General features: G+C 37.7%; 3 protein-coding genes across 3 annotated transcripts; 1 reads left to right on the forward strand and 2 right to left on the reverse strand.

The window, feature by feature from the left end:
* Positions 1-10,744: 10,744 nt before the first annotated feature.
* EAF02_003416 (uncharacterized protein) lies at positions 10,745-11,938 on the reverse strand (the record flags this gene model as incomplete). The annotated part of the gene is made up of 2 exons (XM_038899464.1): positions 10,745-11,569; positions 11,619-11,938. 2 exons carry the CDS (start codon positions 11,936-11,938, stop codon positions 10,954-10,956), a joined length of 936 nt encoding a protein of 311 aa, XP_038760391.1. The 3' UTR covers positions 10,745-10,953.
* A 4,240-nt stretch (positions 11,939-16,178) lies between these two features.
* On the reverse strand, positions 16,179-17,407 carry EAF02_003417 (uncharacterized protein). The gene is made up of 2 exons (XM_038899465.1): positions 17,263-17,407; positions 16,179-17,205 (listed from the first exon to the last, which is right to left on the reverse strand). Exons 1-2 carry the CDS (start codon positions 17,325-17,327, stop codon positions 16,530-16,532), a joined length of 741 nt encoding a protein of 246 aa, XP_038760392.1. The 5' UTR covers positions 17,328-17,407; the 3' UTR covers positions 16,179-16,529.
* Positions 17,408-19,260: 1,853 nt separating this feature from the next.
* On the forward strand, positions 19,261-20,193 carry EAF02_003418 (uncharacterized protein; the record flags this gene model as incomplete). The annotated part of the gene is made up of 1 exon (XM_038899466.1): positions 19,261-20,193. The coding sequence occupies one exon, from the start codon at positions 19,261-19,263 to the stop codon at positions 20,191-20,193; it is 933 nt and encodes a 310-aa protein (XP_038760393.1).
* Positions 20,194-20,345: the final 152 nt, after the last annotated feature.

The raw sequence follows: 20,345 nt of genomic DNA on the forward strand, positions 1-20,345 counted from the left end.
CATTATAACAAGGCTTTCCCTACCTTTTGATCAATCTTGTTAATTATTCGGATCGACTTATCTAGCATTTTTGTAAATTCATTAATATAAATCTCGATCTCGATTGTAATCTGGATATTTACATTACTGAAGTGGGCTAGCTGATTGGCCATTAGTTTATTCAATCTCGATAGATCTGCTTTCTTTATCCAATAGTAATATTGATCCCACTCTGTTATTCCGTGATTTGCTAGATTGGTAACCTGAGTAGTATGATTAGATCTACAGTGGAGTTTTTCTAGTATCTTTATATAAGCAAATAGTATATTAAAGAAAGTTAGATCTAGTATATACCCTCTTGTATAAATAGATATACCTAGAATACCTATAAACTCTATACCCTACTTGTTTGCCTATATTATAAGCTGTGCCCCTTGATTAACTGCAATCACCCCCGATTCCTATAACTTGTACTTTGTATTAAAATTCCCTTCTATAATCATATACTCATTTGAGATCAAATATATAATATAATTAATAATATTCAAAGTATACAGAGCTTTATAGATATTCAAGATCGAGTATCTATTAACTCATATTCAAAGTAGATCTCTATTTTCGAATCAACCCATTTACTCTATTTTCAAATACACACCTTTTCATATATATATCATAACCCGAGAGCCTTGTTCGTTCTCCTCCAAGTCTCCCTGAAGGTTCCAGTTATCGATTGGCTAATACCGATTATATACATTATAATTTTGCATGGTTGAATTCCAGTATAATCTTAACTTCTGTAAATAGATTACATCTAGCTGAGTTTTAACTACTAGCTATAATAATATAATATAATTTGTATATCCCCAATCTACATTCGCCTAAGCAATAGTAAGACCTTTGTTTCTTTGAGTATACTCATCGATTATACTATTCATAAAGAGGATCTAGATACAATATCTATTATTATAAAGGTCTCTATATCGTTCATTTCCAGATCTATTAAAGTAAAGGCTTTTTCTGCTAAGACTTCTATATTGAGATTCCGCTGGCTTTGACTACGAGCTGGGTATGTGTGTAGCATGGTTGGTGTGATTGGCAGACTTGTACTAAGCCTGCGCGGGCGTTTGCTGAGGCGTTCATTCTCATATGCTATGATCCTCGCCCCCGGCAGAAATGAATTATATTATAACTACTTTCTAGAATATATTATAATACAAAGTAGGTTCGCTACACCTACAGACGCTTTCCCGGCTCACTTGTGATAAAGCCACTAGTACTAGGCTTCTGTAGAATCTTCTGACTACGTTAAACCACCTATTGTATGATTACCTTCGGAAGTTCCGGCCAGGACCAAAACCATTCCTTCACGCCTCCATTCAGATTAGCTTTGAAAAACGAGATATTTAATGATATCCTGATCCTATTATTATTTTAAGAAATCTCTTAAGAACTATAAGATATATTGTTTTATAATTTGCTCTTATCCTATAATTTCCAGAAATACTCTGTTTATTTATAACAATTCAATAATCGGTTCTATCAATATTAGCAACAAATCTCTTGGAATTATTCTATTGCTTTTGTTTTCACTGGGAGAAAAACTTTTGTTTTGTTATTTGAATCTATTTGTAACCCTATAATCTAATCTTTCTATACAAGTAAGACTGCTTTTTCATCTGCTTAGGGAGAAGATCCTATGGATCTTAGTTTTCAATATTGTATTATTGGTAATGGTTTGTTTCGAAAGGAACAAGGAGAATGTTATTACTGTAGCTCTATTAATTATTTGATTCGAGACTGCTTGTATCCTGATACCTGTCTTATCCAGTTTAGAATTGGGATTTCCAGTTCACCCAGATACAATCCTATTTCGAAAAGCCTATTAAGGGATAGAATATCCATCCGATCCCCATCTCGCTTTCTGTTACAATTACTGTTCCGCTTTCCAACTAGCTTGTTCGAATCGGGAAATGGGATTTGTTTAATTTAAATTGCTATCAAAGCGATTCTTTATGTAAACTCTGTTTATCTGCTGTTGCTATCCAAAGATTATTCTTAAAAAATGAATTAAATAATTGTGTAGATCTAATAATCCTATCTGTTATTCTGTTTTTGGGGAAAGAGATTCTCTCAACCTATATTATAGTGGATAGTGGTTGTGAAGGGATTATCTTTACTGATTGAAGTTGGGTATTGTTCTAGAAAATTCCTGAACACAAACTATCTGCTGTTTTCGAAATCATTGGATTCGATAGTAAAATTCTATCTAGAAATTGGGTCACATTCTATATCCGTATTGAACTTAGGATCAATAATTATATTGAGAAGAGAGTCATCTTGTATATAACTGAACTAGTTTATTACCCTGTAATATTGGATATAGCCTGGCTTAAGAAGTATAACCTCTATATCGACTTTGCAATAAACTTCTTCTAATTCGATAGTCTGTATTGCTACAAATTCTACAACATTTCATTCTATTTGTTCCGAATAAAAGCTCTTCCCAATGTTTCTTTGAAAGCCCGATTTGTACATCTACCTGATTACCCTGAAGGCCTCAAGAATCAAGATATAACTACAATCTCTCTAAGAGTCTATTCTATATACACTCACTGGAAATATGAAATGTTCCAGATCTCTATTGAACAGATTGACAACATTCTGAAAAAGAAAAAAGAGTTCGATTCGAATAATCTCCTACCCGAATTTCGAAATTGAAAAGATATATTTTTCTTACAGAATACTAATAAGCTGTTACTATACTAATTATATAATTATAAAATCTGATTTTAAAAGGGATCTGTATTACCCTTTAAAGTCCTATATGTCATATCCCAAACCAAACTCAAAGCTCTAAAAGAATAACTAAAGGAAAACCTGAAGAAAGAGTTTATTCATCCCAACTTCTCCTTTACCACATCCCCCATATTATTTATCAAGAAAGCTAATAAAGGCTTCCGTTTCTATATCGATTACAAAGCTCTAAACAACCTGTCTGTAAAGAATCAATATCTATTGCTACTAATTAAAGAATTTCTAAATAATTTGAAAGGGATAAAGTATTTTAATAAGATCGATATTATCTCCACCTTCAATAATATTAGAATCAAGGAAGGACAAGAGTATCTGACTGCATTCCGTACCCGATTCAGCCTATTCGAATTCCTAATTATACCATTTGAATTAACAAAAGTACCTATTATGTTTTAGAGATTCATTAACAACTCCCTATATGGATATCTAGATATATTCTGTACTACATATCTGAACGATATATTGATATATAATCATACCCGAAAGGAACATATTTGTTATATTCAAAAAGTCCTGCAAGCACTAAAAGAAGCTAGTCTGTTTGCAAAATTCGAAAAATACAAATTCCTGAAATCTGAAACTACCTTTCTTAACCTAATCATAAAGAAAAATGATATTCCAAATGGATCCAGAGAAAATATAAACCATTATAAACTGAAAACCACCCAAAACCATAATCGATATATAAACATTTGTTAAATTCGTGAACTTTTATTATTGATTTATTAAGGACTTTTTGAAGATAATCAGCTTGATGGTGAAGCTGACCAAAAAGAATATTTTGTTTTTGTGAAATAATATCTGTCAAAACATTTTCAATCGATTAAAGAAAGTGTTTACCGAAGTTTCTGTTCTGGTTTCCTTTGATTGGGAAAAGAAGGTAATCCTGGAAACCAATATATCAGATTATATTTCCATAGAAGTCCTTTTTTAATACAATAAGAAGGGAATCCTGAGATCTATCGCATTTTTTTTGAAGAAGTACTCTACTGCTAAGTGTAATTACAAGATCTATAATAAAGAACTCCTGACCATTATTCGCTATTTCAAAAAATAACATCCCGAATTTGAAAGCATATTATCTTCAATCTAAATAATTATAGATTATAAGAACCTGGAATACTTTATGATAACGAAATTGTTAAACCGTTATTAAGCCCACTAATCCGAATTCCTATTCCGATTTAACTTCCAAATCACCTATCGCTCTGGAAAACTAAATGCCAAGTCTAATATCCTAACCAGAAGATCAAAGAATCTCCCTAAAAAGGGGAATGAATGCCTTCTGTACCAAAGCCGAATTGTTCTAAAAAAAGAAAACTTAGACTCTGATCTATTCCCCAATATCGATATATTGAAAGAAGTTAAGATTATCAAGAAAGTACAATTCGCTGTTATTACACGAAGCCAGAAAAACTCTGATATTGTTAATCCTTTTGATTCTATTACACCCGAATCTGAACTCCTACCCACTATATCAGAATCCGATTTTGTAATACCTTTAGAAAACTGAAAAACACCTTTAGACCTACCTGCCAACCTATTATCCCTATTTCAAAAAGGTTATTAAGCCAATCCTGTTTCCAAATCCATTCTGAAATCCCTACAAAAGGGATTCCCAAAACATTCAAAAATCACTTTTACCGAATACTTCAAAAATAATAGCTTGTTGTATTACTGAGAAAAACTGTATATTTCCGATCATGATTTCCTGAAATCTCACCTACTCCACCTGTATCACAAATCCCCTACCATTGGTTACCTATATTGTACCCGAACTTTCAAATTGTTATTCCAAGATTACTACTGGTCTGGTTATTATGATTATATTATGTAATGGGTTTGCAATTATTATAGTTGCCATTATGCTGCTTCTAATTGTAAAGGCCAGGAAGGAGTCCTTTGCCCATTCCCAATCCTGTAAAGAGTTTGGCAAGATATTTCTATAGATTTTATTATATATTTGCCCGAAAGTATTAACTTTAATACCATTATGATAATAGTCGATCGCCTAATCAAGATAAAGCACTTCTTGCCCTACTACAATACCTATAACTCTAAAGAAATTGTTTGTTTGTTTCGAAAGAATATCTGGAAGCTTCATGGCTTGTTTCTGACAATCATTTCTGATTGTGAAGCTCAATTTATATCCAAATTCTGGAAGTATACCTGTAAGCATTTGGGAGTATTCATTAGACTCTTTATTGCTTATTATTCTGAAACTGATAAATAAATTAAAAGAGCCAATACAATACTAGAGCAATACTTTAGATTGTATATAGTTTATCTACAAAATGATTAAATAGAATGACTTTTACTTACTGAGTTCTTTATTAATAATATCTAATTCGAAAATACCCGAATAACCCTGTTTTTCTCTAATTACAATTTTCATCCCCGTTTGGGCTTTGAGCTTGCCCTGTTTGAAAGCAATCGTCCTGCTGTGAGAGATATTAAGGAATTCGTTTCTAAAATGAAAGCAATCTCCTTATATCTAAAAACAGAATTGATTGCTAGCCAAACCCAATACTCGAAGAATACTGATTCCTGTTGTTCCTCTGCCTACTGATATGCCCCTAGTAATCTAATCTAGCTAAATGCTAGAAATATCAAAACCCTATGCTTATAGAAGAAGCTTAATTGAAAGAATCTTAGTCTATTCAAGATTTTGAGCCTGATAGACTCTTATATTTATAAATTAGAATTCTTTACTTTTATAAGAATTCACTCTATTTTTCATATCAATCTGTTATACTCTATATATAATAATTCCGTTTCTGGGTAGTGTAACCTATTGCTATTATCTATAAAAGTCAACGGCTTAGAGTATTTCGAAGCTGTCGAAATCCTGAATTCCTGTTAGGAAAGAAAAGATCGTAAAGGATCTTGTTTGAAGTATATCGTTTACTAAGTTGGCTATAATAAGTTAATCGAAAAACCCGCTAGCTATTTGAAAGATACACAGGAACTGATCCGCAACTTCTACTATAGATACCCTGATAAGCCTGGACCTGCCTAACCTGAATTGCTTGTTTATAAGATTATAAACCGTAATATGTCACTTCGTTAAAGCTTAGCCTAAAGGAAGGGAGTAATATCACAGTATGAATACATATAACCAATAAACAATAAGCTAGGCTCTGTTAGGCTAGCTTATAAGTGAAAATTCTGTATATCTTCATATTGGAAGATCCTATATCGTAGCTCTTCGAGCTATATCTTAATCTACACTCTATATCTACTGTTCTTAGCACCGTCGAATATAGATTCCTGATCCCGCCTGCCTGCCCCATGACATATTTATTTATTATTAATATTCTATATCTTTAATATTTGATATATACAGTACTATATATTAAGTTTGCGCGAAAGGCCTTTTTCCACCAAAACTCACCTTATTGAAAATCCAATTAAAAATCAATCCTTCGTTTTAATAATCTCAAAATCTAAAAATCAATAAAAATTTAATGGAATATTAGCTGAAAATTAGTAAATCATTTTTATTGATTTTTATTTCAATTGAAAACTTTGAATTCGAAATCTTCAAGAAAGTTGTAAAATTCGCTTAATTTTGATGTAGAAATTGATTCTAAAAAGAACTTTATTTCAATCTTATATATAACATCAATGAAAGAATATAAAACTATAAGATTATAATATAATTAAATTTGATTGACTCTGATTCTACAAATATAAAATTCATCAAAAAGTTTCTAGTATATAAAGATTATATTCAAGTGAAATTAAAGTATTAATATCTTTACTTTGTAATATAATTAGGTATAATCTTATTCAGAGATATTTTAATATTATAAATCTTTTTTTGATTATATAATTTAATTAATCATTCATAAGAATATCAAGTCTTGAAAAAGATGTATCGAATTGATAATTTATAATTTTTTATTAGAATTGTTAAGTTTATTCGAAAATTAATTTTGCGCAAATATTGATGAGGTTACTGTATATATAAATTTCTCTAAATGTTCTAGATGTAGATATAAATTTCTAGATATCTAATTTATCTTTTTAAGCGCGAGTTCGCGAGCGGAAAGTATTTAGACTGGAGATAGTTTTGCTTTTTATTATTGTTTTTTACTTTTTTATTTGAAGGGGAGACGGGGGGGTTTGATGATTTGAGGGTTTAAAGGTTGAAGGGTTAGAGATTGAGAGTTGAGGTGTTGGAGATTAAAGATTGTATATCTATATTTATATTTAAATAGATAAATAATAAGTAGTAAATAGCAGATAAAAGACTATTTTATTCCATCTTTCTATCTATACTCTAGATTCTAGATTCTCGATACTCGATGTTACATATTACATATATTTTCTAAAGTCGAATTTGTATGTTTTTATTTCGACTATACAGTTGGGAGTTCTTTAAGGGGGAGGAGGTTCATTGTGTTTTGGATTGTAATTTATAAGTGCTGGAGGGGGGAGGGGGTTGTTTCTATGTATGGGTTTTGATGGGGATGTTGTAATAAGAATATTGTGATAAGGATGTTGTAATGAGGATGTAATGAGGAGGATTTGATGAGGAGGATAGGGAGGGAGATGAGGGGGAAGAGGGAAATATATAATAAATAGATAGGTAGATATATATACAACAAGAATAGTATTCTGTATTGTTTTCTCTCTCTTTCTCTCTATCAATAAGAATAAAGCGCGAGTGCAAGTGATTATTTCCTCTTAGATAAGTAAATCACCTCTCTCTGTCTACTATCATATTCTCTTCCTATCATTTTTCAATGTATTGGATTTAGCCGTCATTTTCGTTCTCATTCTCATTCTCATTCTCATTCTCATTCTCATTCTCATTCTCATTCTCATTCTCATTCTCATTCTCATTCTCATTCTCATATTCGGGGGTTTTTTTTTACTTTATACTCTCCAACTACCACTTCCCAAGAAATTTCCATGCTTTATATATATAAAGAAAAGAGAATTGGAAAAGATAATAGAATTCGAATTCGAAATCTATAAAAATACGAGTTGGATTACTGAATATGCATGTCTACATCTACTACGCATATACTCACAAGATTTCACTTAACAACCAACCCTAAAACCAAAGCACTTTGGTATCAGTCCCATTCAAATAGTGTTTCAAATGAGTCCACACACAAGGAACTTCACTTCAGGACATCGTGAAGCTCTTGAACATTTGATTATAACTAAAATCTGTACATCCTCTTGGATTCACAAAAGACGCGTGGAGTTACTTAAAGGTACGAGTGAATTAAGACAAAAGCGGGAATACTAAACCTCAATGTGCAATGTGAGGATGATTCGATGTCCCTGTTCAGTAATCAGATTGTGATTTTTTGCTAGATAGATCTATTGTTTGACGGATATGTATTAGTATACTATAAATACACAGTCTGTATTACGCAACCTTTGATAACTCGAGGAGAGTGGTATTCCGACTCCCTCCCTAGCTTTCAATTTCCTTAGAGTTTATTATCTTTTCCTTTCTCTGCTGGATTTTCTTGTGGGATTTTCCTCCCGATTCATTGCTATTTACTGGGTGGGCTAGGAAATAGCATGTAGATTGACATTCTGTGGATTAATGGCTAAACTCCTATGGTGTGCTCTACTTCTTCTAGGAAAGGGCGTCTAGTTTCTTGAGTGTGATGATCGGGTTATTTCATGAGAAATATGAATATTGAGAACAATTCGATAAGAGAAGATGATTTAGAAAATATAGGATGGTAATTGAAATAAGCGATGGTGGAAAGGGGGATCCTTGAGTTTGCTAGCGAAAATCATAACTCACAACCTAAATTCTCATTGTCGCTTCGAAGACAATGAAACATTAATCAAAGAATTGAAAAATTCACTGGTAACGTCGATGCAGTATTATCTATCCTCCTTGTTTCCTAGTTTCCGATAAGAAAGATATCGACAGTAAACAGGTCATCTAATCGTCTCAAATTAGCTTGCCATAGAGCGATCAAAATCAATCCGGCTACGTATCATAGGGTCTATTGCAAACTGGATTTCTTTTTGATATGACAGTTTGTCTTATCTTACTTCCTGATTCCTCCAACTAGTACTTTCGTAGGTGTACACAAATGTAGGACATAAAATGAGACACTTCCTGTCCGCTTCTATACTTCAATTTCGAATCTTCTCAGCTTCTATTGGGATGATTGTTAGTTGAAGATAGGATTTTATATTACTAATCCTCTCCTTACTATCTCCACACAGAGATATCTAGATCGCGGATCAGATTAAGTATATCGAGCCCCTGATATTTTCTTTTTCAACACCTGTCTATAATTCACCGTAATCTTCACGCTCTCTCCCACCCGCTGATCTATAAAAAGATAAATATATCTCAAACTTCAGGATTGTCAACAAGCTATTGACTAAATGTTTGAATACAGATCAAGAATACCGGTACATCCTTCATCTATTCGCCACTCAGGCTCGATCTAAGGTATTGTTTTGAAATTTCCAAGACTTTCACAGATATGTGCATCCTTGCTGATAAATAGGAATAATGAATTTGGAATGACAACAGTCGTTGGGATTCACGACAGCAGCAATGTGTATTGCAGTGGAGGACGATGAGAAAATTTATCGCTATATATGTAAGAGTGATATAATCAGTAGCCATGAAAATCCCAATCCTGTACTACCCTGTCCCTTCTTCCGCCCACACCACGGAATTCAACATGCAATAGTTCTAGTTTCAGGAATGACAAGAAACCCAAATATCTCATGGTCTTGCATACTTGCTTTTCAAGTACATCTTGTAAAGTGACTTATACTAGACAGTCGAGATCAGGCGCTTCATGGCCATGTATTTTGCTTCTGCTTTGGATTCCTTGGGATATTAAATTATTCGGGTCTAGTTTGATTTCATTGATTCACTTTCAAATGGAAAAGAGTATCAGAATAAGTGATGTGGATATGAAAGAGACTAAATATGTTATTCGTCCTCCTTCAATTTTACGGATCAACCCAATGAAAACCCACAGGCAGGGTTTCGTCCTTCACGTTTTTGATTGATAAAGCAAGGGAATTAAGGAATCCGATTCGCGTGAAGTGAAGGTCATGTATTTCATGCAATTCAGTCTTGCAGAGTGTAACGGCAACAACAACGAATGTTTTTCGATGATGACGATATCTCGAGAGACAGCGGGGATAGCTTTTATCTTGAATTTGAGACAGAATAATAATATTAAGATAAATTCATAGCAAGAGTGCCAAATCGAATCAAGACCAGAGAGAAACAAAGACTTCAACCTCTCCCGATACCCAAGTTTCCAATTAACATAGACAGCATTCTCGATATCCAATATACTTAAAATCAAAGCTCACTGTTCTGAAAAAACTAGTCCCTTCTTATAGAACGTCAATCTCCAGGCTAGCTTCTGGTGTACTTAAGTGTGTGGAAACACTACCGTGCCAACAATAAGTGGTGAATCTTGCTTTACCACTTGAGCCTTGCGGGTCTAAAAATTTGTATATTCTCCATCAAAATAGGCTTATAAAAAGCCCGGGAAAAAGATTCCGAGCTTTTGAACCTGGAAGAGGATAAGACGAAGAGATCATGTACTCAGGAAACACTGTGTGGTGAAAGTAAAAGTTCTTGACAGCTTCGTGGTCTACTAAATCATTTGCTGTTAACTTCTTTCGCTTTCTTTCACACAGATATTCGATACGATTTAAGAGCATAAGTGAGTAGAGGCATCTACCATCAAGCTTGTCAAATCTTTTAGTATTTGACAGCAAAATATAGTTAGTGACTAGCCTAGAGTAAGGTAAACGATACACTGGCAATAATAAATCCCATTAATAAAAGAAATGAACGCTGTCATATTTATCAGAGGAACACCTGTGTCAGATCAATATCATTTAGCTGCTTCTGATATAAATGCTTCTCTCTGGCCCGGTCGACAGGTAGCTCCATGGAAGGATATGTGTCTTTTAAAAGGTAAGTGTTGTGGAGTAAGAGAAGACGGACCACTTGATCTTTTTATAGAAGAAAATTACTTATTGATTGTAGGACGGGAGCAGAAAATGGCCTTAGTGATTATGAAATTCAACAGTCTAACGTCTAAACGTACATCATTGTGCTTTTTCCCGCTCGCAATGTTTCCTATTGATGGCTAAAAGCCACAGTATACATACTTCTCCAGTCAGCTCTTACAATATCTTGTAGATCCCCTTATGATCGTGAGCCTTCAAGTTTGCATGCATTTGATTCGCCTCAGCTGCCTGCATCATCAACGGAAAAATGTCACTCCCACTAACCACCAAACTTTTTCCTCTTGCCATCGCTATCTTATCATCCACACTAAAGCCCATAGCCATTCCACTGGAAGGTTTATCATGCTTTGCCAATGTACTTTCATAAAGTGCAACCGCATCAGTCCATTCCTTCTCAGCACCCCACATACCGGGCAATCCCATACTAATTCTCGCATCCAATGAGCCTAGCCAGACAGAATCGATACTTTCGCCGCATTCGGTAAGAATAGCATCGAGATTGTGGATTGCTTCGAGAGTTTCAATTTGGATTATTATGGCGGCTTGATTATTTACGTTTTCCCAGATGGACTTAGAGGAATCAATGGTGGTGTCCGAGATACCCATTAGGTATCGAGCTGGAGGTGCTGAACGAGTACCATTTCGAACGGCGCCAAATTTGGCGGATGAGATGATTTGTTTGGCTTGTTCTACTGTATCGACTTGGGGGACGAGAATAGAGGCACCAGCATCTAGGGCATAGCCTATCGATGCGTGATCATGTCCTGACACACTACATATTATCAGTATAGCTTCTTGAATGTAGTTATATTGGAACACACCGAACGATTGCAAAACTCTTTCCCTCACTCATGAATTGAACATCATGAACCATTTGCGTCATAGTTTCCACACTCATGGAAGTATGTTCCCAATCAATCCATACGCAATCATAACCCAATTGAGCTGCTACTTTTGCGATAGGTGGCGAAGGTAGAGCGATGAAAAATCCAACTAGTGGTGCGATCTTTCCATCGTGTGCATCGCGGATAGCATCACGGGCTCTATGAGGTTGAAGAAGGGAGGGAGCTCTGTAGGCTAGGACTCCTTGATGAGGACTGGAGCCAACACCGTTTGTTAATGAGTCAATAACGGCGTTCATGGTGAAATGTGTAGTGAGGTTTGTTTGTCTTGAATAAAGAAGAGATGGATGGATGAAACAAACTTTACTCCCCTTGACATCCTTTCCCTTTTTATATCTTTCGAACACGACATAATCATACGTTCATCGAGCAGTTAGTAATCATTTCCTGTAACAATATTATCAGAACATCGCTGCATCTATCCCTTTCAGTAACACAAATGTTGATATCCAACAATATTGACGTAGAGTGGGCCCATATTCATGTTCAAGTGCTTACAACAGCGTCGTTACGAGTACTTAGTGAGACTGCCGTTAGTGTGTGGGGCGTTGGATTATGAATTTAGGGTGTGGTCCGCCATGTGGTGGAGTTCCGAGTGGTTAGAGACGCTGGGGGTCCCCGTTTGACGTACTGGTACTCACGGTTATTGATAGCATGAAAGACAAGTGCTTACGATAGGTATCTTATATTGGAAACGATTCTCAATTCGGGAAAAAGGTATGCAGGATTAGTGATTATGAATAATAAGACGATGATTAAATGATTGATCACTTCGTTGCATAGCATATGAACTTGGGATAGACAATTAGTCCGCCACTTGGCTCACTTGGTTTATAGGCTGTAAACATTATTTTCCGTCCCGTGCATCAGCCCTACCTACGGCGTAGCAATGGTCCAGAACGTTACACGATCTGAGCCACTTCTATCACTTTGTAAGCCTTTAATTAACCATACAACTACCTAACTTTATCATGTCTCACCGCCCAGATACTTCGCATATTGTCTGAGATTTTCCAAAGGATTAGTATTTCAGGGTTTGACATGTGTCCTAAGCAAATCATAAGGATAAACTTATACGTGGGCAATAACTGCCACGGACTCCTGCTTGCCGATTCGCTTACCAACGAGCCAACCCCATTGTGAGCATCCCTTGTCATCCATACAGTCATCGTAGAGCCCTAACTCCACAATCACCTCGATTCCATCTAAGAGTTCAGAAACATGAAGAAACGAAGAGCCCGGAGTCCGCGGTAAAGAAACCTTATAGTCACTCCCCATGCATGTACAAGCTTAATACAACGCATTGTTACTCTACGGTGGGGAATCAGTGCTTTGTTGGGCCATTGTGGGAAGGTACAAGTATCTGAATACCTCCACCTCCGCCAAGGAACGGAAACGGTACCAGATTTTTAAGTCGCATTTGCCGTTGTGTCAGCGGGGTTAATCGGTCGAATAGTGGGTTATCTCCATATTTATAGTAGGTCTTCGGATTTGCTGTTTATTTTATTTCCATTCCCGATCCCATCTTGATGTCATGCTTTCATCCTTTATCGATCAACGCTTTCAAACTTGCTCTTGAATAAGAATATTGGTGACTGGCATGCGGCCCAATACGATCCCGGTATCTCCAGCAAGGGTGATAATATATCCACAATCAATGCGTTTCCAATGCATCTTTTCATTGAAATATTGGAAACTCCACGCAGAGAAACATGTTTAAAAATATAAATCCCAACACTCCAAGCTAACAGCGTTAAGTAGAATGGCCAAAGTATCTCATCGAGCAAATTGATGAATGTCGACGATGACTTTGAGAGCGACAGTGCAAATGGGGCAGTAGAAAATAGCTCCGGTTGTATCATGAAGATATCTCTAGAGTTGGAAGCAGAATGCAGGTGGAAGATTCTATCTTCTTGAAGGCCAACCCTGGATCTTGTTTTCACCAAAAAGTAGGGACCTTTTCATACCCATGCTCTCTTTCATTCTTGCTTGAGCCTACACAACAATTCAACAACCGAAAGTCTCCAGAGCAAGCTTCTTTACACAGACAAAGTTTAGAACCAATAAATGAACTATAAAATGATTCCTGGCCGTGATATGGACTTGCGATGACAGTGTACCCTAGCCGTCATGAACCATATGTATGATGCAGGAGGCTGTCTGAGGTAGGCAGCTTGTAGCGTATCACAAGTTTTTGTCCATCTTGTTGTATCATACATATAGTATACTGTGGTTGATATTCACTTTCGAAAGATGGATATATCAAAGCAATCAATGATAATGATAATGCTCTTTCAAGGCTAGCGATGCTACACTCCCGCTATCAAAATGTTCTGTCATTTTGTGTAGAAGTCTATCAATCGAATCAGCTTTCCGGGGCATGTAACGAAGTTCTAGCAATTGACCTCAATCAAGAATACATGGCTAAGTCATCAAGCCTGGTTGGTAGTTGCCACCTGGTCTGTGATGAGGTAGTATAAAAGTTATCCAGAGAGGTCAAAGTTGAGGAATGCATGTTATTTGTATTTTCCAGCCATCCTTTTCGGTCCCGAGTGGAAACAATTTAGCGAACCTCGAAGTGTCGCATCACATCTTTAGTTGATATTGGAGAAATATAAAACTTGGGCTGTATTGCCTTTGATAAGTTCTTTAATAATACACGTACCACATTGAAAAAATGAGGCAAGATCTGTCTTTGAGATGGGCAAGATGGAATATTACAATCTGGCATAATGCTTAGCAAAAAGATAGGTCGGGCCTCAATTTTTATACTATGTACAGAAGTGATGGTATAGTCGTGGCGACAATGTGACTCAGGATTAGCAACAACGAGAAGGTTAGTAAAGCATACAGCCGCAGTTAGATCAGATGACTGAGGGGCGGGAGGAAGTGCGCAGGTTTTTATCAAAATATGACTTGATTTGAATCTTCGCTAGAAAATACAGCTCGTCATACTTGACTCCAAGTATGTTTTTATTCGTTTAATATTAGCTGAAGCAAGCGGAGTGATCTACAATGGAACTTGGAAAGACAAGTTTCAGATATCTATGATACCCATTTGCACAAAGACTGGAAGGTAATCAACCGGACAGTCAATCACACTGTGCGTAAGCGAAGAACCATATTTTTATGGGCAGAAACTTTCGAGTATAAGTGTAGTTGCAATGATGAAAGACTATGTATGTATCTTCCAGCGTCGTACACTTAACTTTCCAAGGCATTTGTGCTTCCTGTGAGTGATCCAACAATAATGGCGACTGATTGATCTTCTTGGAGAACTCCTAGAACTGCCTCGACATCTAGACGGAAGTTTTCCGACTTTTGCTTCTATATTCAGTTACAGACTACGGTAAGAACGGAAAGTTAATGGCATGAAACCATAACGTATTGTATCTCCGACAATACTAGCAGTAACTAACAATACTAGTATTTGTGCGACATGCATTCCAAACAGACGATTGCAGCTAGAATATAATAAAATCTCCATTCAATTACAACCCCAAGAAAGATAGACACCCTTAACCTAGGCACTCTAGTACATCGTCGGATCCCTCATATGACATCTTCTCTGCTGGGGTCTACACGCACAAAAATTAAGATCTCAACAATCGGAAGATATTTATATATTGACCTAAGGCTGGCCAGTGTAGATATGAGTGAATCTATGTTCAACAAGTGGGGGCTAAATCAATAAGTCATGAGGCACGAGGCATGACAGTATCAGGGAAGAGCATCAAACTTCGAAATCTTTTGTAGCTTTCATATTTATAGGCAAGGGCTAAGCAAGAAGCCCAAAATGCAATAAAATCACCCTGTACAGGCGGTCATAGAGCAATAGTCAACATACACTGGTCAGCCACATTGAGGACTTTGATTTTGTAATAAATTGTGTATAATGCGGGTAGAAGTTGCCTCTTGCATGATTCTTAGCCTACTGATAGTAGTAATATATACGAGATGAGGGAAGGGAATTCGCCTGGTAGCAAGCCGAAAGAATGACAATCAAGTATACAACTCCCAGCGACAATAACAACGATAACGAAAAATTCACCGCCACCGCCAAAAACTACCAGCATTCAACTTGGATTCTAGAGGAATTCGGAGAAGATGTGGAAAAGTGGAGCAGCATATAAGTAGCAGGGTGGCATTAGAGAAGAAAATGGCAGGGAAACACAAGAGGTAATATGAAGACTAGTTAGAAATTGTGTCAGGTTTGCGTGTGAGGTAAACATATTCATATCTTTGAGATTCCTGCTGAGTAGAGTAGATGGAGACATGGAGCTCACTCGCTTGTTTGCAAGTGTATTTTATGTTGAACGTCATGGATGTAATGTAGGAGTATCTTGACTTCACCACCCAATCATAACTGGGGTCTGCGAAATGAATCATCAAGGGTCTTGAAATGGAGAAAGCGAGGCAGGTAAGGATCAAAGTTAAAAGTGAGGTTGAACTGCATATTGAAATAGTTCGTTTGAACTTTGAGCTCAGTTCAAGCGGTGGAAGGCATAATCTGGAGCGTACGACCAAACTGTAGAGATCCAACCTAAGTCGAATCAAACTAGAAATATCGAGAGGAACTGATGGCCGTGTTCTTGTCCCAGCGATCTCTTTCCAAGGAATAGAACTCTTCCGTAACGAGCGCTCACTACCGGTGTCCGACATGGCAGTAAAAATTTAAAAAACACCAACAAAGAGTCAGACGTATCACGAATGGAAGCAAAATATGACAACAACTCCATAACCCGGGTATCAAAAAATATACAGCATCATAAATCGTGAAGTCAAATGGAGATACTCATCCCACCATGCTCAGAATCAGTATCTGGGAGCTCATCTCAATAACCCTCCTAGATCTCTTTCCATCCCAGTTACCCTCTCTTCTAATGCCTTCTTCTTCATTTCCAGCTCCCTGATCTCCCCCTCCTCTCTCCTCAAGTCTTCATCCGTGATCTCTATCTCTGATGGTTCCTCGTTCACCTGCTGATTGTCCTCCTCACCACTCTCAGTGTCATTCCCTCTATTCATCCTCTCCAATTCTCTTGTCTGTTTCTGCACCTTCTGTTCATGTCGCTTCACGCTCTCCCTTAATTGCGCATATCTACTGCGTAATCCTCTTATCCTCTCTGGAACCCCTTGTACAGGATACACCCCATTCAATTTCTCCGCTCCCTTCAATAAAACTTCGATATCAATTTCCCCCTTCCCAGTCTCAGTTTTGCGAACCTGAGAGTGTAACTCTGCGCCAAGTACAGCGGCAACAGCAGTATTTCGCCGAGGTGCTCGACCGTTAGGACCAGACGCAGGAGCTACTTCGCCGGATGTTACATTGAAGACTGTTTGGCGGCGGGACTTGGATGGTTTGGGCTCGGGAGCTATTTGGGTTGGAGGTGGTGGGGGCGGGGGAACAGAAAAGAGGGCGCGTTCATGAGGTTCGGTGTCGCGAATTAGGGCGGTGATGTCTTGATTGGAGAGGAGAGCATTGGTAAAGATCTGAGGAGGGGGAAAGCTGTGGTAGCGGGGTTAGTAGTTCGAATTGGTTTGAGCGAGAGCAGCAGTTACTTACGGTAATGAAGCTATTGAATCAGCCGAGAGAGCAATTTGCTCCAAATGTCTCTCTAACAAAGACATTGTAAAAGTCTAAAGGTTCTGTAGTATCGCGTGGCAGTATGATTGATGGGTTTGAAGGTTATCAGTGTCTAAAGTCATTATTTACAATCACTAGGCACTTCATAATTATCGGCAAGGGTATCAAGACGCGGGACAACAACAAAATCCCGAGACTGGATTAGATAATCATCTGAAGCAGAGGAAACGGAAACTAGGTTGTGTTGTCTAATTATAATCACATGATATGCACTTCTCTTCTACAATCACGAATCACATCTTGACTTTTCTTCCCTTGTCCAAAGCAAATCTTCTGCACCTTTCACGGCAACATGATGTATTCCAATTGTATTTGTATCTCTCTTGTCTCCCATACCGGTATACATATACGTTCTCTCTCTCCCGCCTCTCTCTTCTCTTAGAAAGTTTCGATCGATCCGAACAACGCATTCTTGACTTTAATTTGAATCAACAGTTGCAATTGGTAGATATATAATCGTTCAAGCATGAGAGATGCATTGTTTGCATATTATCTACCCTTGATGATTTTCGTCTTCCATAAACCCTATCGTCAATCTTTCTCTTCCAGATTTCTTTTTCTTGTTTTCCAAATTTGGTTGCTTTTCCCCCCCTTCATCTCTTAATGCTGCTTGTTGCTTATTTATCAATCTGGAGTTACTGAAAACACATACATCGCAACACCATTCTTTCTTTCTTGCCCTGGAGGATACTCGGAAAAGCCATGGTAGGATAGGATAAAGCTATTTATTCCCTTTTCTTGAGGATTCGAAGTGCGTTTTCGTCTCGAACATTTCACACGAGAGGGAAATTTGCTTTTTCATGCTTGGGAATGATCGAAAATTGCCATCCAATCCATCTTTCCATCCAATATAAACTTCCCCAAGGAGCCACCATACATCTACATATTCCACATGTTCAAACAATCCAACCAACTGACCGCATAGTGCATCAATGATCGATTGGCGGCATTGACGATTGACGACTCGCCGCCCACTACTCATTTATCTAGCGATACAACCATAAACTAAAGCACGCAAGAAAAAGCAACTCGTCATTAGTCTCTTCTCTTCTTTCGTCCATTGGTGAAGCTCATTCCTTGGTTATTTCTGCCCAATACCTATAGGCTGATCTGTACCACCAACGGGTCCATTGTCCATGTATCTCTTATCTTGCTTTGAAAAGTTATTGTTGGCTGCTTCTACTTTCTTCCTCCTTCATCCAACTTCTTTCAACTCGAGGTTTACCCGAACATTCGGGTCAAACTTTTTTCTCCCACCCCTCCAACGCTCCCAACTGGTTACCAGAACACCTCTTCTTCAGGGTATTGATCTACGGCATCAGTAAAGTGTGGAGACAAAAAACGCATAAGAATATTCTTTCGGCTTCCCGCAAGTTGCAACACGCACTTTTTTCTTTCGGAAAAACTTATAACTATTATTTTTTTGGCCTTTTCTGATATACCCATTCTTCGAACGCCTCATCCTCAACATTTCGAAACAAGTTTGGTCTATCTAATAAATACCTGACGGTCTCAGTTCAATTGACCCACATTCAATTTATTTTTATAATTGAATTCGATGTTTATCATTGGTCGCCTTGTTTACTTAGATCTACAAGTTACGCTGACCCTTGTATCTTCAACCAGGACCTGGTCCCTCAGATCCCTCGTTAACCAGCTCTGAGACCGGACTTGTCCCCTTTTGACGGTTGACGATAGCCTCGAATCCGTAATTGCGAGGTTTCTTGGCACCCCAAGCTCATCTCGAGATTATCATGAACTGTGACCCTCCAGATCTTCCTTCTCCTGCCAGGGGAGATTCACCACCAGTTCTTAAACCTTGACCTCAATCGCAACATACACATCTTTCACGCGCAGAACACGAAAATCTGATCGCTTTAGTCTACTTTAGGATTCGCAAAATCGCAGCTGTCAAACATGCGACCTACGACTCCCAATTTCAATTTCGCCCAAAGTGTTGGCCCTTCATCACCACCCGAGACCCCGACTAATTCCACCTTTACCTTCACACCTCAACGACCGTCAATGAACTTTCCTCGTCCCTCACCTAAAACAAATGGGATTATACCTAATGGTCCAGGGCCCCACTTCAGTTACAATCGAGTCGAAGACTTATCTCCACGATCTACTTCTCCCTCGTCCGAATCCTCGGGCAGCGCAAGTCCGCCGCGATCAGAGAGTTCCCAACGCGCACAATCACCACTTTCATCACCTATCCACAGGCATTCACGGGTAGTGGAAAAGGGCAATTTTACATTGGAAGAAATAACAGACAGCGACCTCGAGGGCTACGATTGCGACGAGGAACTTATAATACGACCCCACCAGTACGAAGACGCTGAGTCCGACGGAGGACATATTGCGCCTATATCTACACCAGCCGAGCTCGATCCACATTTCATCAGTGATCTACGCGATCTTACTGCACACGATTGCACAGACGCTTTTAACAATGAAGAACAAGACGGCTCGCCATTGGATGAGCATGAAGCTTGGGTACAGCGCAATCGGGAAGAACGTCGTCGTCGACGCCGCAGTTCAGCTACTGTACAAAAACGATCACTTGCGCAAAGTATAGGGAGCGATACTGACGATGAGGATTTAAAGCCAGATCATATAAGCGCAAATGAGGCGGGATCTAGTGCTAGAAGACTACGAAGAAAAACGTTCAATCATGGGGGAGATAAACGGGCGAGTCTTATATTTGATGATCCACCACCCCGGATTCCAGAATTGGAAGAACCAGATAGCTGCGAGGAAGTCCTTGAAGATGATACAGAATTGGATGATTTAAGAGAATTGCCATATTACGTCTTGGATGAATCTATGGATATCGACTCTTCTTCTTGAAAGTAATCCGAATTCAGGGTCATAAACATCTTTTGGTGAAAGATGATGAAGGTGTGCAGATCGGCGAGTATGGACTGAAAAGGGGATGACGAATTAAAGAATTATGAACAAGGTGGTATTTCATTGCATGAAGGCATAATACATATGACGGT

The sequence above is a fragment of the Botrytis sinoallii genome (genome assembly GCF_014898435.1).
Source record: "Botrytis sinoallii strain Bc 23 chromosome Unknown BSIN_005, whole genome shotgun sequence".
Classification (NCBI taxonomy): Eukaryota; Fungi; Ascomycota; class Leotiomycetes; order Helotiales; family Sclerotiniaceae; genus Botrytis; species Botrytis sinoallii.